This window comes from Malurus melanocephalus, unplaced genomic scaffold, assembly GCF_030028575.1.
Source record: "Malurus melanocephalus ecotype Western Australia unplaced genomic scaffold, MMel_1.1 scaffold_53, whole genome shotgun sequence".
In the NCBI taxonomy this organism is placed as follows: Eukaryota; Metazoa; Chordata; class Aves; order Passeriformes; family Maluridae; genus Malurus; species Malurus melanocephalus.
The window spans coordinates 513,578-540,264 of record NW_026623285.1 but is presented as its reverse complement, the minus strand read 5'-3'; the positions used below and the strand labels follow the sequence as shown (position 1 = coordinate 540,264).

The window sequence follows — 26,687 nt, the reverse complement described above, 5'->3', positions numbered from 1 at the left end:
CAGTGGATCTTCCTCCGGCATCATAAACAACCAAGTTGYTTTATTGTGGTGTTTTTAGAGGGCTGAGATACTGTGACAGGGATTGGTATTTCACTTTGCAGGTCACGAACCTGTCCCCAGGCTCCATGACCACACTTCTCGTTTTCCAGTGTTGCTGTTCAAGGTCCGTGGGCTGGGGACCTTGGCTTGGGAGCTCCCGTTTGGACCACAGTGGCTTCGCAAGGCCAGCAATGCCAACCCGCAGCCAAAATCGTGACAGGGCTGTTGTTTCCAGCAGACTTTGCACTGGCGGGGCTTGGGAGGTGTCATAAAGATGTCCTTATCAATCGTGTCATAGAACATCGCCGTCGGGCAACCACCTGGAGGGAAAGACAGCTGCCAGTGTTATCTGCCAGGGCGTCGCCATCCACCAGCAGCTGTCCCATCCCAATGGGAATCCTCCAGGGCCCCACAGACAGCGCTGCCCCACACCGACACCTGTGTGCCGGGCCGCCGCCCCACACACAGGGCCAGCAGCCCTTAGTTCCAAGCCCTTAGCTCTTCACGGCAGGTCGGTCAGCCCCCGAGGGAGCTCGGGCAGGTGGGAGGGATGGCGAAGGAATTAGAAGCGCTCCGGGATTTCGCCGGGAGGCGGCAGCGCCCCGGTCCCCGCCCGCTGCCSTGTGCTGGGCGGCTCCGCGCCTCAACATGGCGGAGGCGCCCCGGGTGACGCTCCCGCACGGCCCGGGCACCCGGGCGGGGCCTGCGCTCCCCCCGCCGCTCCGCTCCGGCACGGAGCCCCCGCTGCTCCGGGAGCTGCTCGCAGAGCTTCCCCCGCGGCCTCCCGCTTCGGGGCACGGCGCAGTTCGTCACGCCCCGCGGGCGGAGCGCGCCGCATCCCCGGTGGCGGCGGCGGGGAGCGCYGGGAATGCCGTGAGTACGGGAGGGGGCCGGGGCGGCCCAGCCGTGCCCGCCTCCCTCGGCCGCCGCCACTTGGCCCTTCGCAGGGGCTCGAGGAACCGCTGCGGCCTCCGGGCCGTGCTCCGCTGTCCTTCCCGCCTCGGGAGGAGCGGGATGGCCGCAGTGCCCGTGCGGGGCTGCGAGCGGTGGCACGGCGGGGCGATGCTCCCGGCGAGGCGGGCGGGACTGCGCACCCAGCGCCGGGGCCTGCCCGCAGCCCTCACACACGGCCGGGGASAGGCACCGCATCCCTCCGGGGTGCCCGAGCCCGCGGCACCGCTCTGTGGAGCCRCGTGCTGCACAGTCCGCGAAGAGGGCTTTGCCCAGGGCTAACACCTTGTGGATTTGTATTTGGGGACCACATTCTTTCAAGGGCTGTAATGCATTGTGTGGACAGCCCTGCTAGGCTTTGTGTATTAGCTCTTCAAAAGTGCTTTTTCTGTTGGTTTTTAAATTATCTATAAAGGTGGGGAAAATAATTTTAATGTTCTTTAATAAAACAAGTAACATGCATGTCGTCACTTCCATGCTCCATTTCCCTTCAGATAGAGACTCACACTGCTTTAAGATTCCAAGGCCATTACGTCTCCTACGCAGTGGTTAATGCCTAACAGCTCTTCCAGCCCTGAGGCTCCTGCCTGGTCCTCTTTGGCCTTCAGGAATTGTGTTTCTTTACAGCTTGGATGGTAGGCAGGGGTATGCTGGCATTTGGCCATGCAGTTGTCACCCTGCTACCAGATTCRCTGGGTAGCATGTCTGGTGTGCTGTGCAGTCTTACATTAAAGGGAAAAAAAAACCTACCCCACACATTTTTATATTTTATGTGAAAGATGCAGAATGTAAGAAATACCAGGCAACTGTATTTTTCTTTTGTACACAGCTTTTGTACTGATAGAGGCAAATGCTGATTACTCGTATTGCTTCAGATTTAATGTCCTACTATATTGAGTTACGGAGCTACAAATCAAAGAAGCAGGGTGAGATTTGTTTGTTTAAGTAATCAGTGAAATCGGTGTGATTATCTTCGTTTGATCTCATCCTTGCCATTAAATAATTCTCCTGTAGCCCAAGTTCAGTCTAATTTTAGATTTTTCGGTAGGCAGGGAAGGTACTCCTCCTTCCTTTTCTGCTTTYATGCCTGGCTATCAATCTGCAAGAGTGAATTCACTCTGACAGGCGTTTCCTACCAGCTTGATACCYTCCCTTTTATTTCTGTCAAGCCAAGCACAGCTCTATTAAAATTTCCAGAGGAAGAAGCTCCCAAGGCAGAGTTTTCTTAATGCTGGGTCTGTAACCACTCTGTGTCCATTCAGGCAGGGTGGCATCAATCCTTGTGCTGTATTAACTTCTAAATGTTGGCTAGGGGCATAATCAATTTCTTTCTGCCTTTATTCTGGGAAGTAGTGAAGCAAGGTATTTGGGTGCATTGTCAAATTTGTTAAAGGTGCTAGAGTATCTAAAGATACTAGATTGTATCTAAAGAGACATGAGCAGGAATTTGGATAAAATATTCTTGCTTTGCAGGTACACCTACACCAGCAAAAGATGCTCCCGGCGAAGATATTACCAACACATCAAAGTGTGGGAGCCGTTGACATAATTTTGAGGCTGCAAACTGCCCCATCTCTCTTGCCTGGTGAGTCTTGTTAGTTCTCACAAGTGCTCTGTCTTCTTCCCTGGATGTGCCTTTTGCTAACAAGAGCATGATGATGGGGAGTGAAAGCAAAACACTGTCAATTAATTGGAAGTTCTACAGAGTGGTGCAGTGGTTCCGCTCATGAGGTTTAATGAGTTCGTAAGAATGCCAAATATTAGAACCTGGTTTTGCAATTTGTTTTATAATAAACTCAGAAATTGGTGGCCTTTTTTTTTCCTCACAGACTATGCCCATATGAGTTGGCTCTGCACCAAGGGAATCAGGATGAGTGAGCAGTCATGTAAAGTACAGAAATGTTTGAAGAAGGTTATGCTGGGCAAAGGCAGCTAATGCAGGCAATGAGAATTTTCTCAGTGGTCCCCTACATGACAAATCAGTTTTCTGGCTGTTTGTAAAATGTAGACTCCTGCAAAAGAAGTCCTATGGATAAAGGAAACTAGTTTTTGTTTGGTTTGGTTTTTGTTTTTTTTTTTCTTTTCTGCTGCAGTGGGTCTGCATTGCTTTATTCTGTTAAAAATGTTCCCATTGATATTAAAACCGGGGAAGTTAAGGAGGAGAAATACAAGAATACAAAAAATCAGTCTCAGTTCAGTTTAGGAAAAGATCAGGGAACAAGAAAGACAGTGAAGATATTGCCAGTGCCTACAGCTGAGGCAGTGCTGCAGGGTTTGTTGCAGCTGCAGTGACAATTAAAGCCCAGAAGACTCTTCAGTAAAATGTTATGCAGCTTTGACATTGCTTAAATCCAATGCAGGTGTTGTTGGAAAACACTCTTTATTTGTTACACAGACTAGGCCATAGAGGATTCACGAAGAGGTAGATACCTCAGCATGAATTGGTAAATACTGTGTGGAATATCTGAAATGGGATTTGGGGAAAAAACTAATGAAAAAGTATTTTTTCATCTGCAAAAAGATGCTTTTTCTCCTAGTACTAAAATACAGAACCTGTGATCCAGGCACTAATATCTGTATTCAGGTTTCCATTTTCTGTCAGTAATCCTGACACTCACTGCAATATCAGGTTTTGTTTGAAGTCTGTTCTATCTTACTCTGGCCTGTGTTTGTCAGTGACAAATCTGAGATCTCTCTGGAGCAAGACAGGTAATTAATCATGAAAGTGGGGATACCCAGCTGACACATCTTACAATCTTAGTTGAACTTTCCAGTCAGCATCAGCTGGGGATGTTAAAGGAATGCTGCTGGATTTAAAACAAAAAAATCCCCTGTTTTAATTTTGAAGATATCATTAGCTCAGATAACACAGAGTTGAAAACCCAGAAAAAATAGATTATTTAAAAAGATCAAATATTGATTTATTAGAATTGTGTGTTTAGCACCTGTGAGTGGTCATTTTTACCATTTTTTCAGTGAGTTTATCCAGTTTCCTTGATTGGAAAATGTTCCTTGTAAATACAGCAAAACACATTAGTGGGAATAAAGCAAATCTCACATGATAAGAGATGCTGATAATTTTTAATTAMAATCATTGCAAAGCAACAGTAAGATAATATATGTAGCTATGTAGGGGATATGAGTAACAGTTGCAAATAGCAGTTGCAAATAATGTATGGTCATTTTAGCTGTAGTTATGGAAATGAAAAATTGAAAATTGGAAAACATTAAGGTAAAAAAGAGTTCATAAATAAAAAAATTAATTGGACCTTTCCAGGGGTGTAGTTCAGAAACAAAACTTRGTAACAGAGATGCCAGCTCATGTATTTGGTGCTTTTTATGGAGTTGTTGTTATTATCCCTCCATGTGTTTACTCCCTATTAAAAAGATCAAGATAATTGGTRTGAGTAATACCTAATTGCCTTATATGGAGTAAGTTTTATGTTAGGTAATAAAAGAAGGATCCTGTGGGGAGACAGGAATCCTCTGCCATTGCCCCAGTGATCTCCTCATCCCAGCCAGTCTCTACGRGGTGCTCATTAGTAGATGCTTTTTCATAGAATTTCAGGTAAGCTGTGGAAGTTTTTCCTCCCTAACAGATTAATGACCTGTGAATGTTACTCTTAACTAAAATTATTTTGTTAGTTACTGAGAAAACTTACAYTGGGACAAGTGATTTGAACTCCTTCCCCATCTCAGAGTGGAGGAGAGACGGTAAAAACACTACATGTTCCTGCATTAATGACCATTCTGTGAAGAGCTTCTTAAAATGACAATGTAAATATTTATAGTTTACAACTGTAGTTATTTGAAAACAGGGGTGTTCTTTCAGGCTTTAATTGATTCCCCACGATGTTTGCAAAAGCAACAAAGAATTTCGTGAGAGAAACTGACACTGGAGGTGACTTGATCCCTGTCTSCAACTTGAACGCCTCAGACAAGCTGCAACTTTTGAGCTTAGTTACSAAGAGGAGGAAATTCTGGTGCTGGCAGAAGCCCAAGTATCATTTCTTGACGGTCACCCTGAGTGATGTGCTTACTGAAGACAAACCGATTAAACCAGGTAAAGCCATACTTGGGCAGCACTATTAGTGCAGATAAAAACAATACAAACCCTAATCTGTTTTGTTAATTATTCTCAATCGTGTTACTAGAGGGCTTCTTTCAGAGGAGTGCTCTGAAGGAATCCTTTATCCATGGAAATTAGATTAATGGATCTTTTCTCACTTAACCATTTATGTAACTAAAACTGGTAATAATAAATGTTGGTTAAAAAAAAAAAGGACTAAGTTTTGCCTGGATAGAGTATTGAATGGACTGTTGAAGGTTGTCAGGCTGTACAGTCCTACTGTTTAATAACAGTGCTGACTGCAGCCACAGGAATATCCCTAGAATAGTTTGGGGGGTTGTATGTGATAGCAGTGTGAAACTACTGTGCTCCAGGTTCAAAAGCAGTGAATAGACAGCATATCCTTGGTGTCAGTAGCCTGGGGAATGCTTGGCCRGGCCAGGCCAAGCAAGTTTTACCACTGATTCTGTTTGTCTTGCACAGACTGTTAAAAAAGGTTGACCCTTGTACTTTTTTCCTTGTCCAACTATAGCAGTCCTACTCAGGTTTTAAGATTCATGAGATGGAATCCCGTATTTCTGGCCATGTCACAATTCCTTACAGGAAAATAGCTATGAAATGTAAGATGTTAATTGTAGCTGGCTTTGATTCTGAATCAGTTCTTTGGTTTTTAGTTRTGTAAAATTCAGAGTTGTTTTAAACTATGTAGATGCTTCTATTGGTTTTCAGTGAGCTTTGGGACAGCCCYGTGATGTGCCAAAATAATGTCAAAATACTAGCACTGTTGTAAAAGCAGGTCTGCTTTGGAGTTTTCTTTGTAGCTGAAATAACTTTCAGTCATTCTTAATAAATATTTCATAGCATCTGAGTTCAGTGCTTCAGTCACCTTATGGTTTCCTAAAATAGCAAAATGCAAAAGATAGGAGAGCAAAGATGAAGAGAGCAGAAGCAAGAGTTGTAGAGCTGTAAATTTCATTATTTACTTCTTCATACCGTTCCTTGCTTTCACTAACTTGTCATATTTTCTGTAAGTGTCTGTTCGTCCAATCACTTAAGGACCATTTCAGCATTTCTGTTCACAGATAGAAATTACTTTTATTGCTTTTCTAGTGATTGTGGAGTCTGACTTTGCAAAATATATGGGGAAGTTTGAAGATTGTGTGCAAGGAAGTATTGAAGCATCGTTTGCGAAGTTCAGCCTGGGAGCCGGAGGGAAGGGCTATGTGGAAAATGAGTCTTCATTTGGGAACCTGAGGAAGCAGGAGATTGACTTGCAGCAGCTTATGAAAGATGTCAAGGACAGGTATGTTTCTAATGTGGATGTTGTACTGGCCAGRAAAGATTACTGAGCTGGAAAGACTTGGAGCAGCTGCAATCASTGACCAATTGATTTTGTAGTAGTGTCACAGTTTGAAAATTATTTTTACTGTAAGCTTTCATATTCTTGGTAAGTCATATATACAAAAATTAATTTTTCCATATTTTTAAATCTTGGTAGCCAGACTTCCCCCATTTCATGTTTTAAAAACATCTCTCTGTAATTTCATCTTACATTTTTTGCATTAACTATCACCTGGGACAAGAGCCAAATCCTCCTTTCTTTTGGGTACTGTACTGAGGTAACACTCTGGAAAAAAATGAATTAGTTCTCTGTGTTACTGGGGCATTGAATGTGGAAATTGAATTCAGATCTGCTAATGTTCTTGTAAGCTGGCTTTGTAATTTCACGTTTGTGAATGACCACGCTAGAAAATTGGATTATTTGAAGTTGAAGGAATAGCAAAGGTGAGCAGGCATGGTCAAAGCATGTTCTACTAGCTAAACAAAATAAGAGATCTGTTGCTTTCTGTTATACACTGTATTGACTGAGGGGAACCATATTCTTTAATTTTACCAAATATGTAACACTTCCTCACTTCCTGTCCTATTCTGAAATCAAATCTATTTAATGTTGCACCAAGGGAATCATTCACCAAAGCCTGTGTGGCAACCAGCTAACGAGTCAGGGGTCTACTCTCTGTTGCTGATCCTGACTCATGGGAGGTGAGGGTGGTTCCTTTGTTGACAGCATTGTACTCTAGATCTGTAGCAGGGGATGTAATGAATTTTAATAGCCTTTGCTGATGCTCTGAAGATAAAGATGATAGGTTTTTGCTATCAGTGCAGAAGTTGTCAGAAGCAATGTAAATTTGCTTTAGATACACTCGATGTTCTAGAAATAATCAATTCTCCATTTTCATGGGAACAAATGGCTGGTGTTCTTTTTATTGTGAGTGTTCACAAGTCAACAAATTTATTCTAATAAGGCACCTTGCTCTCTTTGTACTAAATGCCTTATTAAAAGCAGAAAATACTGGGCTAAATGTGTGTAGCAAGCCTGTAAAATTAATGTGCACCTAGTATCAGGAAATTTTTGTCAGTCAAGATTTAGAATCTTATTTATAGCACTAGATAGAGTCCTATGGAGATACAAAGTAGAATAACTTTGATTTAGATCAGAAAGCTTTTACTTGAAGTTACCTACTCTGTTCACAAAGAGAATCCTCCCATAGCAAATCTGCACATCGTGAAGTTATAATCCTCTATGTAACTAAATATTTAGAAATCTCTTGYCTTCTTTTGAGTGCTGAAAATCAGTAGCTCTACACCAATCCATGTGTAGCTGTAACTGAAGTTGATGCGTGTGCTAGTTTATGCAAAGAAAYTAGTTCTTAGTTAATAAAAAAGGTGCTCATAGCTTATTAAAGCTTATGATGCACAGTATAGAGTTGATACTGAGTCAGTCTGTCTTCTGCCAGGTCACTGAAAATGATGAGGATAGCAGATTTTTTTTTTGTTCAGCATAATGCAGAGGCTCACTGGAAATTGTTGGCCATTCCTTATAGATGAAATTCTACTYACTTGTTCATAAATATTCTATGATGTATGATTGATTGTGTCCAAGCTTCAAGCTTTCACCTCATTCATGAGTGTTGTGTGGAATTCAGGAGTGCTGATGCCTACAAGTTAGTGATTTTTGAATGCGAAGAGTTATGATACTTAAGAGGATGTTTTACCTGTCAGTCCTTGTGGAATGAGAGACAGCAAAGTGTTCTTGATATTATTAAATGACATGTGGTGCTTGTACTTGTTTGATCAAACATTGCTTCATTTATTATTTCTATGAATATAGCCTAATTAAACTGCATTTAAAAATGTTCTTGTATTAGACTGGTTAGGTCAAAGTTGTAGATTAGTAGCAGAAAACTTTAAAAAGTCAAAGCTGATATGCCTTTTAAACTAAGTCATRTGAGTCTTCAGAGTTCAGCAAGCTGAAAGTGCTCAGTGGCAGCAAATCGGTTTCCTGTCACTTTTTAGGCAAACCTTCTGAAGGAGAATCCTACTGATCTTTTAATTAGATTCCAGGTGCTGCATTGGCTCCTTTTTCTGAAAAAGGATGACAGCTGAAGGATGTGGAATGAAATCCTTCCTGGTTTGCAGAAGCAATGATGTTGTAAATGCAGAACACACTTACTAGCATAATGTGCAATACTAAAATAAAGTTAAATGATAGGTTAGGTGCACTTGGCATATTTCACTTTACATTCATTTTTGATTTTGTATTACGTAGTGATTGCTAGTTCACAGAGTACTGTAACATACCRATTTGGGGCAGAGTCCCGTGCCTTTAGCTCACTTGGATTGCTATGGATTTGATAGTATATTCAATTTTCTATTTTAAGGCTTTCAGTAGGAAAGTAGGTAGTCTGCCAGGAGATCCTCACAGAGAAGCTGTTGAAGTATGGGCTGGATGAGCTACTTTTCAGTGGTGCCCAGAGACAGCAGGAAGCAATAGGCACAATCTGAGACATCGTAGGCTCTGTCTGAACATCAAGATACTCTTTTTCACTGTAAGAGTGACTGAGCACTCACACAGGTTGCCTGGGGAAGGCTGTGGATTTTCCCTCCTTGGAGACATGGTCCTAGGCAGAGTGCTCTAGGTGGCCCTGCTTAAGCAGGGAGGTTACACTGTCCAACCATTCTGTCTTCTCTCCAGTAAAAAAGATTATGAGTAGGTTATAATCTCTATACTTCTGACAGATTAACAAATTTGCTTGATTGYTTTTACCATTTCACTAAAAGTCATTGAAGGTGATTGAAAAAGAAATTCTGAGAGGACAGTGATAGCAGTCAGTCAGTTCACATCAGCTGCAGAAAAAATTGCCTGTCATGCTTCCATCATTTCATGTGAATGATTCCTAGCTCTRTGATTAGCATATTAGGAAAAGAGTTGTAATTGTTTTTAGCAGCATACTGTGTCTTGGTTGAAAGATAATTTTTTATTGTGTTTTTTTGTACTTTTTACTTATGTAGTATTGCATTTTGCACTTTAGATGAACTAATGAAAGTGCATATTATTGTCCACACTGAGACAGAAATACCTATTCTTAATCTGAGTTCAGTGGAAATTGAGACTGTTTTGTAATTTATTGTTTAAAACTCCTTGAGCATTTATGAGTATGGTGAGAAAACCATTCTGTTTTCTATGTAAGTTGCTGCATGAGGTAATACGAAGTCACAAAGTGTTGTGAGACAGGAYTGAATAAAAGCAATTGTGTCTGCCTGTGATTTAAAAAATAAGGAACATGTCAAATAGAAAATAGAGAAACTACCTGCCACTTGTAGTTTGAGAAGTCTCTAGTATTCTTTGGGAAGATGTTCTGTAAAGTACCTGTCAGGTTATTCTGTAGGGAAGGTAGTGAAATGCTGTCAATAAACTGACTATTRCAGATGCTGTGTTCTGTAAGAAGTAGGTCAGAGAGGTTATATTTGAAATGGATTAACAAAAGAAATATGCATCTGTGCTTTGTGGAAAATGGCAGAGTGAGGCATACTCCCTGGCACTCATCTAGAGGTCTCTGTTAGAGCAGGAGCAGAGCTCAGTGGAGGGTTTCACTGTGCAACGAGCTGTATTCGTGTGGAACGCATCAGACTGTGCACATGATAAATGAAGTGGAGAAGAGACTGTGAGCGTGGGATACCCGTGTCTCTACAGCTGGGAGAGGACGTGTATTGAGGTGACAATGCCCAGTGCAGGACTGAAAAGGTTTTTCACTTGAGGGTAGTTTGGACCASTGAAAATTTGTGCAGACAGGCAGCAGTGCTGRTTTCAATGTGAGAATGCAGAGAGTACTCAGTGGTAACCATTGTTCTTGGTCCTTGTAGGAAATTGATAAGCATMTTGCATTGAGGATTTGTGGGGTGGGGTTACTACCGAGAAGGTTAGACAGGATTTGATTGAAAAATGGTCCTAAGGCCTCTCCTTTGTGGGCAATTAGGTCAAATTCTGTGCCTAAAGGAAAGCCTCTCAGTCTCAGCAGTGGGGTTTAGAGCGGGCTCCTGCTCTCTGCTTCAACTGCGAGAGCTTGCTATGTTGCTAGATGTCTGTTTTTTCTTGTCTTTATTTGGTTTGTGCCTTTCTCTCTTCTTTTCTGACTCCAGTCTGCAGCAAATTGCCTTTGTGCCTCTGTTGTCTACTGCTTCCCTAAAGTGAAAAGAAACATACTTAGTGAAGGTGAAAGAAGAGGAGAGTACAAGTGTTTAGTCTAGTTAAATGTGGAGTGAGATGAAAACTCAAATATATTATTATATGTACATGTTTGACCTGTAAAGCTTCCAGCATAATAAATAGTTGACCTCAGAAAGGTTGTTTAAGCAGAAAAAGCAATCAAGCTTTTATCAACCCCATAATTTGTATTTTTAAAATAATTTTTATTTATACTCTGCATGTTGATAATGAGACTTGGCAAACCARCATCTCATATAATGTTACTTTTGAGTGCTTCAGCTCAGCTCCTTGGGGTGGGATGGTTAATGGTGATATAGGACAAGTGGCACAAGTTTGGAGGGGGCTCTTGTACAGTACTGAAAGAGATAGTAAGAGCCATGGTTGTAAAACAGAAGTAAAAGCTCTGAAACATGACTTGTAAAATAAGAAATGCAATACAATATATGTGCCCGCATGCGTGTATTCTCAGGGATTCAACTTATGTATATAATATTGTATAATATGTATATAATCTTGTGTTATTCAGGTATTTTCTTGTATTCAGAGTTTTATGGTGGCAAGTTAAGTTCAGCTCTAGCAAAAATACAGTCCCAGATTTGGTGGCCATTGCCCTGCAATACTTGAAGCCCTGTCTGGTTGTCAAACTTTAACCTGTTGTGTGTTGCTCTTGATGAGTGTTTTCAATGRTAGTTTAGATAAGCTGGGCACTTGCTTACCTCATGTCATCTCCTGTYTGAGTTGCTGAGGAGAGCAGAATGTTTTGCCTACAGCAAAACATGTGCCTTGGTAATAACTCATGATGTGCCCACATGCAACCAYAGAGTTCTGTTTTATGATAGAAAGTTTAGTGCCACAAGTCAAGAGGACAGCACTTTACTGTCCTGGAAGGAAAGGTTTTTGTAGCTGTGGGTAAGGGTATGTGTTGGAAAGCTCTGAATTCACTGCTCACTAAACTTACTGGGCAGAGGAGAACATTTCTGCCGGCTGTATGACTGCACACATCCTACCAAAGTCATTTGAACCTTGGGGYGGTGGCAGTGGCTGTCTCTGGCACACAGGCAGATCTGTGCAGRGGATCCCAGGTCACCTCTGGGCCCTGCCTGGGGAGTGCTGCTGAAGCAGGTAGCTCTGTGTCCCTGTCTGTCATTGTCACTCCATAGCCCCCAGTGTGCAGCAGCTCCTCCAGTGCTGCTTCCAGGATTTGTTCACTGCTCCCCTTTGCAAGCTAACTGTGTCTCCTGACTCTGCATCTGGACCGCAAAGCCAGGAGCATGACAGGGTCTGAGCCAGTCCTGCCTCGGGCAGAATACTGTAGAAGCAGATGGAAGAAAAAATCTCTGGAATTATTTTGGTAATTCATTTGCATAGGGTTAGGTCATATTGTGTATGCTTCTTTAATTAACATTCATTCAGAAATAGCAGAATATATCTTTATTTAATATGTATTTTTCTACCTTTTGTTGTTTGAGGGATTTTTTTCCTCTAAATTTTGGGGGTATTTATGACAAATGCTTTGTGCTTCTTCAATRTATTTTTCCCCTGTGGCTCCCTAGGTCAAATGTTAAAACTGCAAGTTCTCAGTGCATTAATTTGCATTTTCAAGACGCTTAGCGCACYATTTTAGAAACGTAAATAATTATTGTGAAGTATATGATAGGCTTGATAGACTGTAACTAATGGCTCTGGTTTGGCAGACGCTTCTGAGAGCAGTGATGTTTGTGGTTGTTTGAAATTTCTTCAGTTTTTCCTTAATCCAAAGKTTCATTGCATTCCAAGCATAAAGCATGGCTTTGCACCAAAGGAAAAAAGATTTGTATTAATAATCTCAGGAATGTTTGGGGGTGCTTTTCTAGTGTCTGCTGCATTGCTTCAGAGGTATTTTCTTTCCCTTGTCTGAACAATCARCTTTAAGGTTTTCAGACAGTTCATTCCAACTGATTGAACTTTCATATAAGCATGTAACTCTCCAAAGATCAAAAATTGCCTGAAGATATTTTTAATTCAATAAAAACCCCAGCTGACTTCAGACTTATACAGACTGCATAAATTCAAAACTCCAGAATCTAATAAATCTAAAACTTTTTAATTAAAAAGTGGAGATATCTTCATTTAAATGAACTGGAGTCAGACATGTCTTTCTGTCACATTTTTGGGAAATTGCCATTTAGCTCCATGAATAGCCACTTACAGTAAAAGGGAGGAGAAAAGACTGAATAATTTGAAGCAGAGATAGCAATCCTTTAATCTTCCAAAAGTTTTGCTAGATTACCTGTTCATAAAAATATAACATCTCCTCTGAGGACCTCCAGTGAATGTTTCGTAAAAGTATAATATAATTGATGCATTTTAATCAATGAAATACAGAAATAATTAAATAACATCAGTTAAATAAAGAAGTTGCTTTAACTGTTACCAGAAAGTCTGTTAGCACCCYAAAAGACAAGGTAGTGGATTTTGTAGTATTTTCATAAAAAATAAGCCTCCTATGTTGTTTCTGGGAGTTCACTTTTAGTCTTCTGCTCACTTGAAGAAGAACCTAATGTTAGAATTATTTCCAGCAGCATTTAAACAGATGCTGAATTATGTTGTGGAGTAGGGATGGTTTATTAGGTTGATGCTTGGGCTAAAGTATTGGATTCCATCCACAGTTAGTTCTTCTTTTGTCTGTGACAGTCCTGGTCACCAATTTTAAATTTTGAGTCTACACCAGTGAATAACACAGGACTTTGAAGGAGGTGGGTTTTTTCAGTAATTTCCTGTCTTAAAATCAGTGAAATCTTCTGGKTTTTTTTCTGATTCAGCCCTTTGAAATACTTGATCAGTGCTGATCCCTCTCAGCATGTTCAGGATTTAAGTGAACACTGAAACAGATCCATAACAAACATTGAGGGTTGGCACTGAGGCATTGCTGTCTTTGTGTCCCCCTGCCRTGGCAATGTCAGTGTGAGCTCCCAGTAGGAGAGGATTCAGTCCAGTGTCCAAGAGCCTGGCTGGTTGGTTTTGTATTACCCTGGAAAGCTAAAGCTGCCATTAGTTCTCTCTTGTTTTTTTTGTTAGTTTTTTTTTTTTTGTTTTTTTGTTTTTTTTTTTTTTTTTTTTTTTTTTTTTTTTTTTTGCTTAGAACGTATCCAGGCAAATGCCATTTTTTGCTAGGTATTTACTGCTGCCGAAGAGCAGAAGAGATCATCATTTTGAGGAGACTGCTCATACAGAAACCATTGTCATTTTTACAATAAAAACTTCTTCAGGCAATTTGGAATATGTTTTTCTTTCACAATTCCAGTATTGTTAATGTTGTATTTTCTTTTTTAGAACAATAGATCTAAACAGTAGTTTACTGCAACAAGTAATAGAAAGAAAACGTGAAGTGCTGTGCATCCTGAGAGAAAAGATAATCACAACTCAGAAGTGTACGATATCTGAACATATCCAGACAGAAGAAAAGGTCAGCGGTGTGGTGGGATGCACTGCAAAAACAGTAAAGGTAGAAGTTATTAAAAATCTGCAAGGAATAGAACATTTGCACATTATCCAGGAAAAAAACTGCAATTTCTCCAGATGGACTTCAGAGTATTATTGGTTCTTTCTTAATGTGCTGAACAAACTGCACTGCTTTATTGAGAAAATTCAGTATGGTATAATGATTTTTTCCATTGCCTTTCTGGAAAAAGATGCAATGTTTTCCTGTGAGCCTGGAATGTAGTTTCCATCAATACTATCAAATTGTGATTCCATTTCTATGTAGACTCCTGACTACAGCAGAACATGAAGCAAACCTAAAACAATTCACTGAAAGTCAAATAGCAAAATGCTTTGCGGAATCAAATTTATTTGAAAAGCCAAATAAYCATTCATCTGTAATGTCTACTGAGTTTTCATATTTATTGGGAAGCTATTTGTTTTTGAACATGGGAGTAGAGATTAACTGCATTATGAGGCTATCTGAAAAATTGCCTACAAATTGGGAAGGAATTACCAAAGTCAAAATATGCTCATTCATTGCAAGATTTTTTTTAAAGCTGGAGATGAATCACTTCTGTGTACAGTGTGTCTCCAATTGCASAAATCCAGGAGTTGCAGTGTAAAAACCTGCATTGCAAGTGCCACCTTCCTGATACCAGCCCCCAGCTGGGCTAAAGAAATGGCACAGTAGAATTGGGCAAGGCAGGATATTGAAGTGGGTGCCCATTTCTTAGTGACAATGGTGCTTCATGTGTGGCAAAAGCTGTGCCTGGAGCTCGACTTTGTGTCTGTTTGGACAGGGTAGCTAAGAGTGTGAGAGCTGCTCTTAGCATTGTGTTTCTGCCTCACTGTTCATTTAGTTCCTTTTGTAGATGTCAGATGTAACATGTGCTTTGATGAGACATCATGGAGAACAAAGCAAATTCTCCCTCTGTATTTTTCACCTTAATTATGTGTTTAAGCTGTRCAGTGGCTGCATCAGATAAATGGTGAATCAATCTGTCTTGTAGGTGTCAGTAAATGAAAATGGAAGTCTGATGAAGGATTCTAGTGTGATCCTGGAAATTCCTCCTGCGACCACTATTGCCTATGGTGTAATTGAACTGTTTATAAAGCACAATGGCCAGTTTGGTAAGTGAAAAGCTCGCTTTCTGTGGCACAGAGTTGAACTGTGGACAAAGCTGTCAGACAATGACTTTCATGTTTCCCTGTGTGTGAAGGTGATTATGTTGTATGGTCACCTTTGCCTTGATAGTTATTTGTGCTAGAAATGGTGATTTGTAATTTTAAAACTCTGATTTAGTAATGCTTTTTCACTTGCATGAATACGCTGTAAACTCAGAACAATTTAGGTTTCAGGGAWCCACAGGAGATCATGCCATTTCTTTAGCTCAAGCCTCTGCTCAAGGCAGGGCCATCTTTTGAACTTTCATCTAATTTTGTAGTTAGATCTGATTGCTCATATCCTTGTCTATTCTAAAGTTTTGATTTATCTCCAGAGACAGAGGTTCTATCACTCTTCTGGGCAGTCTGTTACCATGTTTGACCACCGTGGTGGTGAACTTTTTTCTTTCCCTTCACATCTGCTGTTTGCTAGATTGCTCCAGTCTGTGAATGTGGGGCTTGTACTCAGGACGAAAACTGGATTCAGCACTCTGAATGCAGCTTCCCAAATTGAAAATTCAGTTCCATCAATCCACCAGCTACAGTATTGTCAGTACAGCCCAGTATGCAGCAAACTCAATAACTGCAAGGGCATGCTGCTGATCCTCTGGGATTTGTTGTCCWGGTCCTTTTCTGCAGTTTTGCTTCCAGCCAGCTGGCCCTTGGCCCAAGCTATTCTCTTCACCTGTTGCAGAGAGTGACCTGAATGCAAATCAAGTGTCAGCCAGGAATGTTTAGACAACAGTCACRTTAAGAAAAGAATCATTCATACAGGGCTGGAATTTAAACTTTCCTAGCTTACACTTTCATTTAAAGATTGCCCTCAGAATGGCTGCAGAAATGTCCTTGTCATGTTTTCTGGTCATGCTTTACTTATGTCAGGTTGAATATTTTTCAGGTAAAAAAAAAATGTTGGAGTTGGCTTTTGGGGGTAGTCGTATCTCTGCTCTGCACAATCACTTGGGTTTTTCTTTGTCTGTCCTCATTTAAACTCTCTGAGCTAAAGGAGGTTTCAGGGGACGTTATGCAAGAAGGAATAAAATCAGACAGTASAGCTGGAAGTTGGGAAGGACTGATGTAGAAAGAAACAGGAGAGATGTTGAAGAAATAATTGGAGTTTAGTTGAGATTTGAGTCCATGGTGCACTTTGCTTGGATGAGACATGCAGAAGATCCACACTCCTTCTGATACTAAAGAAGTCTGTAGGCTCAGGAATAGAAGTAAATATTATGTAACCTGTAAAAGTTTCTGAAAAGTTAAATTGCTCTGACGTAGACAGAACATGAAGATAATAGCAGAGGATATCGACGTCATGGTTATAATTGAACTGTAATTSAGAGTAATGAGGTGCAATTAAGGCTGTCTGACTACATAGGTATATAGCTGATAACCTATTTAAGTKATTTCTACATGAAATTATGATGTCCTGCAAGCTGACAATACATGGGTCTTGTTAATCATCTGTATTTCTCTGCTCTTTTTCCACTTCTGTTTCTTTTTCCGCTTTTTTTTATTTTATTCATAAAAATATTAATATCTTTCAAGCTTCAGAATCAGCACAGCTTGTTTCATGTTTCATCTTAAATAACCTATGCCTTGCCTCTTTTTTAATTTGTGCTATTTTTCCTTGCCTGAGTGTCTTTGAGAAGGTAAAGGGGAGGAACTAACAACAAAATTAGGGCTTTGCCGGCAAGTATGGTGGAGCCTAAACTTGAATTTGTTAATGAAGGGATCAGTGTCTGTTTATGGCAATAAATAGCCTTTGAAGTTAAATCCAGGGACTGATGTAGTCCTTTCTCATGAGACTGAATGTGACCAGTAGCAGGTGTAACCTAATGAGATTCTATTCACAGATAATTACGGAGTAAGATGCATGTTAGCTTTTTACTGTTTCTTTTTCTTCGCCACTGGCAGTACTTAAGTTATTGTGTTAGGAAGAATGATTTTTTTTAATGTTCTGGCTAATGTAACTGGACATATTTGGATATTTTTATAAATAAATAAAATAAATTTTTAAAAAGGAAAAGCATCTAATCTTTTTCTGATCCATTTACCATAGTGCTTTCCTGTAGTCATTCTGTTAGATTTCTACAGGCTAATTTTCCACTCCATGTAAAAGCTGTTTCTGCTAAAGGCGTTGCAATCTTGTGTCTGTAAAGTTGCGCTGRAATGCTTCTTGTTCTTGCTTTACAAAGTTCTGTGTGTAGGGYTTGCTTTTTCTTAAATGTCTGTAAATTAAACAGTCCCAGTGTTTCCACTTTTCTACACAATGGAGTTTTGTGGAGTCTCTTTGATTGTTTTCATTGATCATCTCTGGTTTTCTTGCATTTTTGTTAACATTTCTGAGTAACTAACTAGCTCTAACTGCACTCTTGGAGGTTTGTCATCAATKAATGTAATAGAATTCAATACAAAATTAATTAACAGTCCTGTTAATACAGAAYGTTGAGTCCTGTGTTTTCTTGTGAATGGAGTCCTATTACAAGATTTAACAACATCMTCTTAAAAGTTTTATTTCCCTTATTAGCACCATTTTGCCTCTGGAGGGGAGGCAATTTATTAGCAGTCTTCCTCCTCAGGGTTCCTGTGAAAGCCTTGTTATTTTCAATGATAGTAACATGAGTGAGTTGGCCTTGTAGTGCCTCAGCTGCTGTCCAGTTGCTTTGGGAAGTTCTTAGCTTGTGTTAATCGCTTTCTGCTCCCCTGTAGCTCATTCTTCTCGGTGAAGGGTTATGCAAGCATAGAGGTCTGTCTTTCTTTCTCTATGGCAGGGATTTCTTTGTCTGCTTTCCTTTTGAAAAAGCTTTTTTACTGATGGAATGCTCTCCATGCTTTCTCATTTGCTTTGAATGTCCTTAATTTAGTGAGACAGASTCTTACAACTGTAGAAAGGTTATATTTAGGTTTTGTGCCTGGTACATGTGAGCACTGTGCTTGATTAGTTACATTTTTTTTCCTTTGCTGTTGGGTATTACTTTAAAATTGAGTTTCTCTTTCTAGCCTGCCTGTGTTTCCCACAGACGAGCTGCATAGTGCCATGGGTACACATTCAGATCCTGCATTTGAGCCAATAAAAGTTGATTCGAATATGCATAGGGCTTTGATTGTATTCTGCATCTTYAGGGCACATGTTGGACACATGAGCACAGAACTTGATACTCCAGATTTCTCAGCATAACTCCTAAAAAGACTCCCTGTACCTTCCAGGAGGCCCTTAACTTCAGGCTGGTGGCACTGGGGTGGCAGGACAGGGACACTCCTGTTTGGGTCAGTGCTTGTCACAAAGATGAGGCAGAAAGGGTAATCCAGCCAGGGCATGTTAYTCSCTCCATGAAGTTACTGAAGAGAGAMAGTTACTGYAAAATGATTCKRTTAGGAAACATCCCTGGGTCATGTCCTTTAGGACTCTCAGAAGCCTCCTGTTTTCCACTTATCTGGAGAATTTGASGATGGACCTGTGGCTTGGCTGAGAAAGAGGAGTCTGTCAGTGCCATGTCCATCAGACTCTCTGTGAAGGACTCTCAAGAGTTCTTACAAACCTCTGAGTGTACTTTCATGTGTTCCCTTCATGAGTGGATCCTATCTCACCTGCATTACTGCACTTCTCTTAGCGGGTAGAAAATATACAGACTGGGGAATGAGAAGCTGRAGAGCAGCGCTGTGCAAAGGGACCTGCAGGTCCTGGTCAGTGACAGATTGGATCTGAGCCAGCAGTGTCCTGGCAGCCAGCAGGGACAGCCCTGTCCTGGGGACATCAGGCACAGCATCACCAGCCGGGCAAGGGAGGGGATTGTCCTGCTCTGCTCTGGGCTGGGGCAGCCTCACCTCGAGTGCTGGGGGCAGTTTGGGGTGTCACAATGTGAGAAAACTCCTGGAGAGAGCCCAAAGGAGGGCAACAAAGACAGAGAAGGGCCTTGAAGGGAATGAGGGGCAGCTGAGGTCACTTGGTCTGTTCAGCCTGGAGGAGACTGAGAGGAGACTTCACTGCAGTTACAACTCCCTTGTGAGGGGAAGAGCAGGGGCAGGCACTGAATCTCTTCTCTGTGGTGACCAGGGACAAGGAGTGGCCTGAAGTTGTGTCAGGGAAGGTTTAGTTTGCAGATAAGGAAAAGGTTCTTCATCCAGAGGGTGGYTGGGCACTGGAACAGCTCCCCAGGGAATGGTCACAGCACAGCCTGACAGAGTTCAAGTGTTTCAACAATGCTCTCAGGCACATGGTGTGACTCTTGGGGATRGTGCTGTGCAGGGACAGGAGTTGAACATGRTGATCCTTGAGGGCCCCTTCCAACTCAGCTTACTCTGGTTCTGTGAAACATCAAGAATTCTTACCTGCATCTCCTRTATGCAGCATTCTGGTTTACAGTGTCAGAGGGAAGTTTTTGTGTTATTTGCTKTCTATATTAATTTAGTTCACAGAAGCTGGTGTCACATTTTGTAGAAGGCAGCTGCACCACAGGTCTTCTGCCTGTASACATTGTACCAAACATCAGAGCTGCAGGAATGCTCAATAATTCACATGCACAGCAACTGCTGGCATTCTTTCCATCTGGAAGAGACGAGACGTGGATAAATCACTTGCGAGAACACTAGAAAATATAAGCCATCATCTCATTCAGTAATTGCTTGTGTGTTTTATTAATTATTGTTTTTGATTTAATTTCTAATTACAGAGTTCTGTCTGCTAGATGAACAGCAAGGAGGTTTTGAAAAAGAAAGCACAGAAGGCTCAACTTACCCCCATTCAGTTCAATTCAGCGATGCTTCACTCCTCTATCAGCCAGATGCTGTTGATAATGAGATGTACTCTGGGGCTAAAAACCTCGTTCCCAGTGATGCTTCTATAAGTATATTGAAACAAGGTATTACCAGAAATGCTTTACATGATTATATTACAGTGAATTAGGCAACCTGATAGCAGAAATAATCTGGTATAATAGTAAGTAAGAAATCTTGTTTGTTCGTTTTAATAGCTCTTATCAGGAACTCTTGGGAGAGCACACTGAAAGAATATAGAAAATCAGTTCTGCAGTARGTGTATGCAGTGGTTTCTTTCCTAGGAACATTCTGAATCCATCTGTCATAAATATAATCTCACAAAGTCAGGTGTTTATGACAGCTCTGTTGCATTCCAGATAACCTCTACAAGTTTAGTGATGATACATGCTTTCATTTAGAAAGGGTCRCTGAAAATGTGTTTTTTGTGATTTGAAAAATACTCTCACTAAAGCTTCTCAGTTACAGGTTAAGTCTCARAATCAGAAAGACATCTCCCTTGCCTTCACTTAGCCTCATTATTTTCTGAGATGCTTTATAACTGAGAAAATTAAAATGCAGTTTAAATGAAAGTTCGYAAATGGTATAATGGCCCAGGTACAAGTTGTTTATTGTAGGAATGTGGAAAGAAGAGGCAGGAATGTCACTGGAGGGATGAAAAAAGGGAAACCAGTCAAAGCCTCAGAACGCACTGTGTTTTTCATCAGTTCTTGGTAGAGTTCTTAGAGCTTCTTCTTAGGAAGGTTCACTTCCCTTGTCTCTAAGTTTCATCTTTGGTTAATGGTTGTTCAATAGAAAATATATGAAAAACACTCATGAAAGAATGGTATGCCACTGTTTTGTTTTTTGTTTTAGCTTGACATTCCTTTGTGCTTTTCTTGCTTAAAAGGCTCAGAGATTTCTTTAAATAATTAAATCTGCACTGTTTCTTGGGAAAAAACCCACCAAAACTGAAAAAATGGTTTCGACTAAAGAATTTAGAAGTAGATGTAATTTTTTTTTTATTTGTATAGACATTCATATGATTGCATCAGACAAGCAAAATAAATGCCTATGGCTGGGCTTTTTTTTTCCCCCAGTGAAGTAAATTTTAGTTACAAAGGACATGTATTAAGAGAGCATGTTTCTTAATTGGAGTGACATGAAGGAAAACTTCTTTTAAATAAATTTGAGAGCACTTGCATGCCCATATTTTTGGAATGTGGGAAAAAAAAGTTATCATTATTAATTTGAAAAGTTCATTTTTTTTTTTTTAGCTAAGGAGCAATTTAATATCACAAAAGACTTAGTTTCGGTATCATAGTTGAACTGTCAGATAACGAGTGCAGAGCACTCCCTTGTACTTAATGAGTACTCTTCATTCTGCCATATAAATGAACATTCTCTGGAGATAAACTTTGAAGTGAGAGACTTAAGATGTATTTAGTTGGTTAACATTGAAGTACTGACTTTTCAATTATTAAAATACTTTACACAAAAATGTTAATTCTTGGTAGCTGTTCTTCTTTCTAAATGTTTTCATTGAGKCTTCATTGGCTCCTTAGGAAATAAAATCAGATCTGTTCCAGCCTTGCATTTTAACTTTAACTGCTGCTGGAAATCAGGATGTCAAGGTGTGGTGGTAAATGAGCTTATGAAACCCATAGCAAAATGTTATCTGTTTTTACTGGCATTTATGTAGAAATACTTAGTTTTATTTTCTGCTGCTTTCTTGGGAAAGATCTGTCACGGTTGAAGACCCAGTTCCAGCCCTTTGTGAAGCTTCCGGAAGACAAGCAAAGAGCTTTATATAAAACCCTTTGTGAACTCCTGCTCCGTGAAGAAATGGTAACCGCCCTGGGGGACATGGTAAGATGCAGAACATTTGGCTGCTTCCTAAAATTAACTTCAGAATAGTGGTAGCATTCTCTCTTGCTTGAATTTTTCTCAAGAAGTTTTGCTTATTCTTTTGCTTTCAGATTGATGATATCTGCACAGGAGACAAGCCAGATCTCGAGGAGTTAAAACTTGAACAACAAAGAGACCTYCTTGACTTCTTGCAGCTCTTAGGGTGCAGCTTACAGAGTGAGCTGTTGCAGAAATATCAACCTCAGGATGAAGAACTCTTCTCAGCTGCTCACCTTCTTATCAGTGCTATGTCTGGTATGTTGTGAAGAGCCCTTTTAAAAAAAATTTTCTTTTCCTGTTAGAAGCTCCCTCCATGTTAAAGGTTTTATGGCTCTCTTTGAGCAGTTGGTGACCTGACTGAACACAAATTGTTCTGTTCCCTTTTTTTTTGAGTTTGGTATACTATGCTTAGCATTCYTGGCTGTGAATTGAATTCAGCCCTCAATCACTGACAGATTTTGTGTGTAAATTACACATTCCCCCAAGACTGCTCAACTTTGCTTCTGCTGACTGTGAGCATTTGCAGTTTGGCAAGCTAATTTCTGTACTTATTGCRTGCCAGAGTCCTTCCCGCCTAAATGCTGAGAATTACAAATTAGGTGTTGTCTCCTGAGTAACAGCATATATTGTTGAAGTGCAAACTAAATTTGGCAAAAATGAGTTTAACATAGAGACACTGSAATTAGAGGGCTGTTTTCCAGCTGCTGAAACAGGAGATTAAACAGAAATGTCAAACAAATGCCATCCTCACAATCTAGTTGGCACCACAGTGTTAATTAAAAGCTACCTGCAAAGTCCAAGACAGACTTCCTTGGATTTTTCTCTTCTCTCTTGTATGCAAAGAATTTCGTGACATTAAGCTAATGAAGCGAAGTCCAGTATAAATTGTGGCACTGTGCAGCAAAATGTCAGTGTGCATCTATATATGCACAGGACCCAGGTGGGAGGGCTTAACTCATTTATGGAGAYAGAAAAGAAATAGAAAACAGAAACCTGCTGATGTGGTAACACTTGTCAGATGGCATTAACAGCAGGCCACAGTTAATTGAGTGTGTTGCATTATCACCTGACTTAGGACATAATGTCTGCTGCTAAAGTCCAGGCATAAGTGTAGCTGGATCAAGATTCAGAAGCTGTGTTATGCCTGTTGCTTGTGTGAGGAATTACAGCCTTTTTGTTGCAGAGTTGAAGGGCACCACAGGGATCAGTTAGTCCATCCCCCAGCCCCAAGGCASTCTCAGCTATGCCATTCCTTTCAAATTGTGCTTCGCAGGAGTTGGCATCTCGTATAGATTTTGAGAGCCTAGGTTCTTGATTTATTCAAGGCTTATGTCATTCATCCAGCCTGCAGACTCGGAGTGAAACACTGGGGAAATATTTAGGGAGAAGGCAAGGATGATAGGGAGGAACCCCCCKTTTGTACAAGTGCCTTTTCTCAAGGACAGAGAGAATGCCCATCCCATTCTATTGTGTAGGCAGGGAGGGAATCAGCCTCCTCCAAACACCCATGTGAGGAGAAACCTGTTAAAGCCCCTGTTCCAGCCGCCAGCTTGGCACAGGGGTCACTGGAAATGATCTTTCCCTGTGAATGTTTCCTTCACAGAGCTGTCTGATGACACTCTTGCCCTGCTGCGTGCSTGCTGTGATCTTCAGGTTGTTCCAGCACTGTGTTGTTTGGTGAGTAATGGAGATGGGACCGTGGTTTGTGGGCACAGCAGCAGGAATGGCTGTGTCCTCAGCCATGTTTTTCCCCAATAAAGGAAGAGATGTCAAGCTCCAGTGGGAATTTRTGTGTAGCCAAGTTCAGAGTCTGACATGGCAAACAAAGCACATAATTTATTGCAGGTGGATACCTCACCTCTGAGCATTGCTGTATTTGGGAGATTTCATGGGTTGKGAACGAAAGAAAATTGTAACTTAAGCTCCAGTTTTATTTTTCTAATAGTCTCACTGTTTTAAAGTCTCAGTAACAGTAATCCCCTCTCCCTGGGAAACAGAAATTTCRCTTYGGTAGCCACAGTGCTTGAGCCTTGSCAAACCCTGAAATCCCAAAACTCTGAGGCCATTTATTGAAACTGCTGAAGGAATGGTGCGGGGCATTAGAGTAATGGAACACCTATCCTGTGAKGAAAGGRTGAGARAATTGGGTTTGTTCAGCCTGGACAAGAGAAGGCTTTGGGSTGACTTAATTGCAGCCTCCCAGTACCTGAAGGGAGGTTGCAAAGAAGGTGGAGGGGGACTATTTACAAGAGCATATAGTGACTGGACAAGGAGGACTGGATTCAAACTGAAAGAGAGTAAGTTTATATCAGATATTAGGAAGAAACTCTTTGCTCTGAGTGTGGTGAGGCACTGGAACAGGTTGCTCAGAGAAATTGTGGATGCCCCATTCCTGGAAGTGTTCAAGGCCAGGTTTAGGTGGGGCTTTGAATAACCTGGTCTAGTGAAAASTGTTCCTGCCCAAGGCAGGGGGATTGGAACTGAATGATTTTTTAAGATTCCTTCCAAACCAAAATATTCTGTGATTCTCTGTTTTTTTTTGAGCTTTTTTAAGTCGCTTATCAAAACAATAGTAAAATCCTTTAAGTATGTAGGGGCAAGGGGAGTTCACTGTTTGCTCAGTGATAGTTAAATGTGATGTGCAGTAAGAGACGTTGAAGTCAGGGAATGACGCACTCCTTAAAGTGTGCCATAGAGCTTTGGTCCTGGATCAGTCCRTTGTACTTGTCAGGGCTAATAGTAAAGGGAATCTTGACCTTTTGCTGCTGCCTTGTAAGCTCTCCAGTGGTTTTGTATAAAGAGCTGAGCTGTGTGATGGCAGGAACAGCAGTGCTTGAAAAATGTTTTAATGTCTCTGTCTTTTGCTCTCTCTCATAAATACAGCCTAACGCCGCTTCAGCTGATGGCACTGTGGCGCTGAGCAGTCCTTTGGTGGCCACTCTYGCTGACAGAGGAAGATTTGAGGTCGTGCAAAGGCTGTTTGCTTCATCAAACATTAATCTGGAAATGACAGAGTCTTCTGTAAAAGCTGTAACTATGAAAGAACCGAGATTCTTCCCACTTGTTCTTTATGTGGCATTGTATGGATTTCATGCTTTGGGTGGGAATGTATAGGAGCTGAACTGTGTATCCAGTTTCTGCTCTAGCCTGTTGTTTTTTTCTGTAGCTCTGTAGTGTTGGTGTGTTTGGGATAAGCAGCAGAGCTGCTCTGTGGGCACTTAGGGCAGCACAGCCAGAGATTAGGGTGATCAGGGGATTCTGCAGTTTCAGTGGAAAATACATAAATAAAGGATGAAGAGGAGGAATTAAAAAAGAACCATGGAAGAGAAATTGAACATAGCTGCTGTAGTAGGTGTCAGATCTGCAGGGCAGTAGGAGCCTGATTGCTTGCATTAATATGCATGGGAGAAAACAGCRAAGTACAAACTGCTTTTTGTAAGCAGGCAAACAAGCAAGCCCTGGAAACCCAAAGTTCTGCAATGCAGCAACTGCTTASCTCCTTCAAGACTGGATGGAGCAAGTGCAGTGGAGGGCTCTTAAAAAGGTACTTGATTAGATTCTCTTATTAATTATTGTTTGGCTTTAGGATGTGAACTGCACACTGCAGGAAATCAGAAAGCCTCTTTTTCAAAAACTAAGATCACTTTAGGGATTTATACCTCTGTACAGCACTTYTGTTTTCTGGTATGTTTTTACTCCCTTAGCAAGTTTCAGCTCTTTAAACTGCATTCTGCACTTTGAGGTATGGCAATGCCTTTTGGTGTGTGCACATGAAGGGTCCTTGCTCCACACCACAAAAATGATCATTTTACCCATATGACATTTTAAGTGCAGATATTTTGCTTGTTTGAATATCAGCAAAGCATTAGTAAAGCACTGTGTGCTTGAACTATTTAGCCTGTTTCTTTGTTATAATTTTTTGTAATCATGGATGAAGCAGAAATGCAGCAGAGATCACTGTAAATGTGGGCTTGGGAAGGTGATGTTCCAAGTAGGGGGAGTATCAGTGCTTGCAGATGAGATTGTGAGATGGCTGAGAGACAAACAAGCAGGCACCGGTGGGGGGATGATCAGTACACCTGCAGTGTAGCTGATGGGCAGGAATTCTGCTCAGTTCCCTTCTCTATTCCCACATGGCCTTGAGCAGATTGTCTAAGAAGCCTTTAAAATGCCACATCAGTTCAGGTTTCCCTGAGGACACGGACTTGGCAGAAAAGCACCGCGGTGCCTTTCCATTCCCCGAGAGCTCAGGATAGCTCTGCACGTGGGGCTGTGGGCGTTTCTGCATCTCATCTGTTAAATGAAGCTGATGGTGTTGCCTGAGCCTTGTGCTGGTGTAGAGGGAAAGATCCTTTAGGAGGATGGAAGCATGTAACTGCTGCTGGGAGTGATGTGTGTTTGTCAGCAGGAAAGTCTTCTTTTGCCCATTGCTAATCAAAACTTGCCTCTGTAATGAGTTTACCAAAACTTTCTATTAAATGCTATGTCAAAACAATAGAATAATTTATAAAACCTCATGCATTGTAATTTGTATTGTTTTTCTTTTGGGGATTCCTGTCATGCCTTTGGCTTTGAGAAGTGGTGTACACAGATGGCAAATGGCTGTGTGGATATCTGTGTTGTGCCCCTGTCCATGTGTTCTGACCTTTGCAGAGCTTTGGGATGAGCCTTGTGAGCACTACAYTGTGTGGCTGCTTACAGGGTGTGCCTGCTGTGTTACACGTAGGGGAGGGAACTTGTTTACAAAGGTGGAAACCCACCGCCCACCCCAAATGTTGTGTGTTTTATGGACAC

At 41.1% G+C, this 26,687-nt stretch overlaps 1 protein-coding gene across 5 annotated transcripts; it reads left to right on the top strand.

The window, feature by feature from the left end:
* The first annotated feature begins 740 nt into the window (after positions 1 to 740).
* Positions 741 to 26,401, top strand: GSDME (gasdermin E). Of its 5 annotated transcripts, XM_057365461.1 has the most exons (12): positions 741 to 912; positions 2,464 to 2,575; positions 4,439 to 4,558; positions 4,823 to 5,053; positions 6,170 to 6,362; positions 13,920 to 14,091; positions 15,080 to 15,200; positions 19,904 to 20,092; positions 21,727 to 21,854; positions 21,965 to 22,148; positions 23,497 to 23,570; positions 24,777 to 26,401. In XM_057365461.1, exons 4-12 carry the CDS (start codon positions 4,843 to 4,845, stop codon positions 25,005 to 25,007), a joined length of 1,503 nt encoding a protein of 500 aa, XP_057221444.1. In that variant the 5' UTR covers positions 741 to 912; positions 2,464 to 2,575; positions 4,439 to 4,558; positions 4,823 to 4,842; the 3' UTR covers positions 25,008 to 26,401. The 5 variants fall into 5 exon arrangements, with proteins under 5 accessions (XP_057221444.1, XP_057221447.1, XP_057221442.1 ...); XM_057365464.1 differs by lacking the exon at positions 4,439 to 4,558 and having other exon boundaries at positions 13,920 to 14,052; XM_057365459.1 differs by lacking the exon at positions 4,439 to 4,558.
* The last annotated feature ends 286 nt before the right edge of the window (positions 26,402 to 26,687 follow it).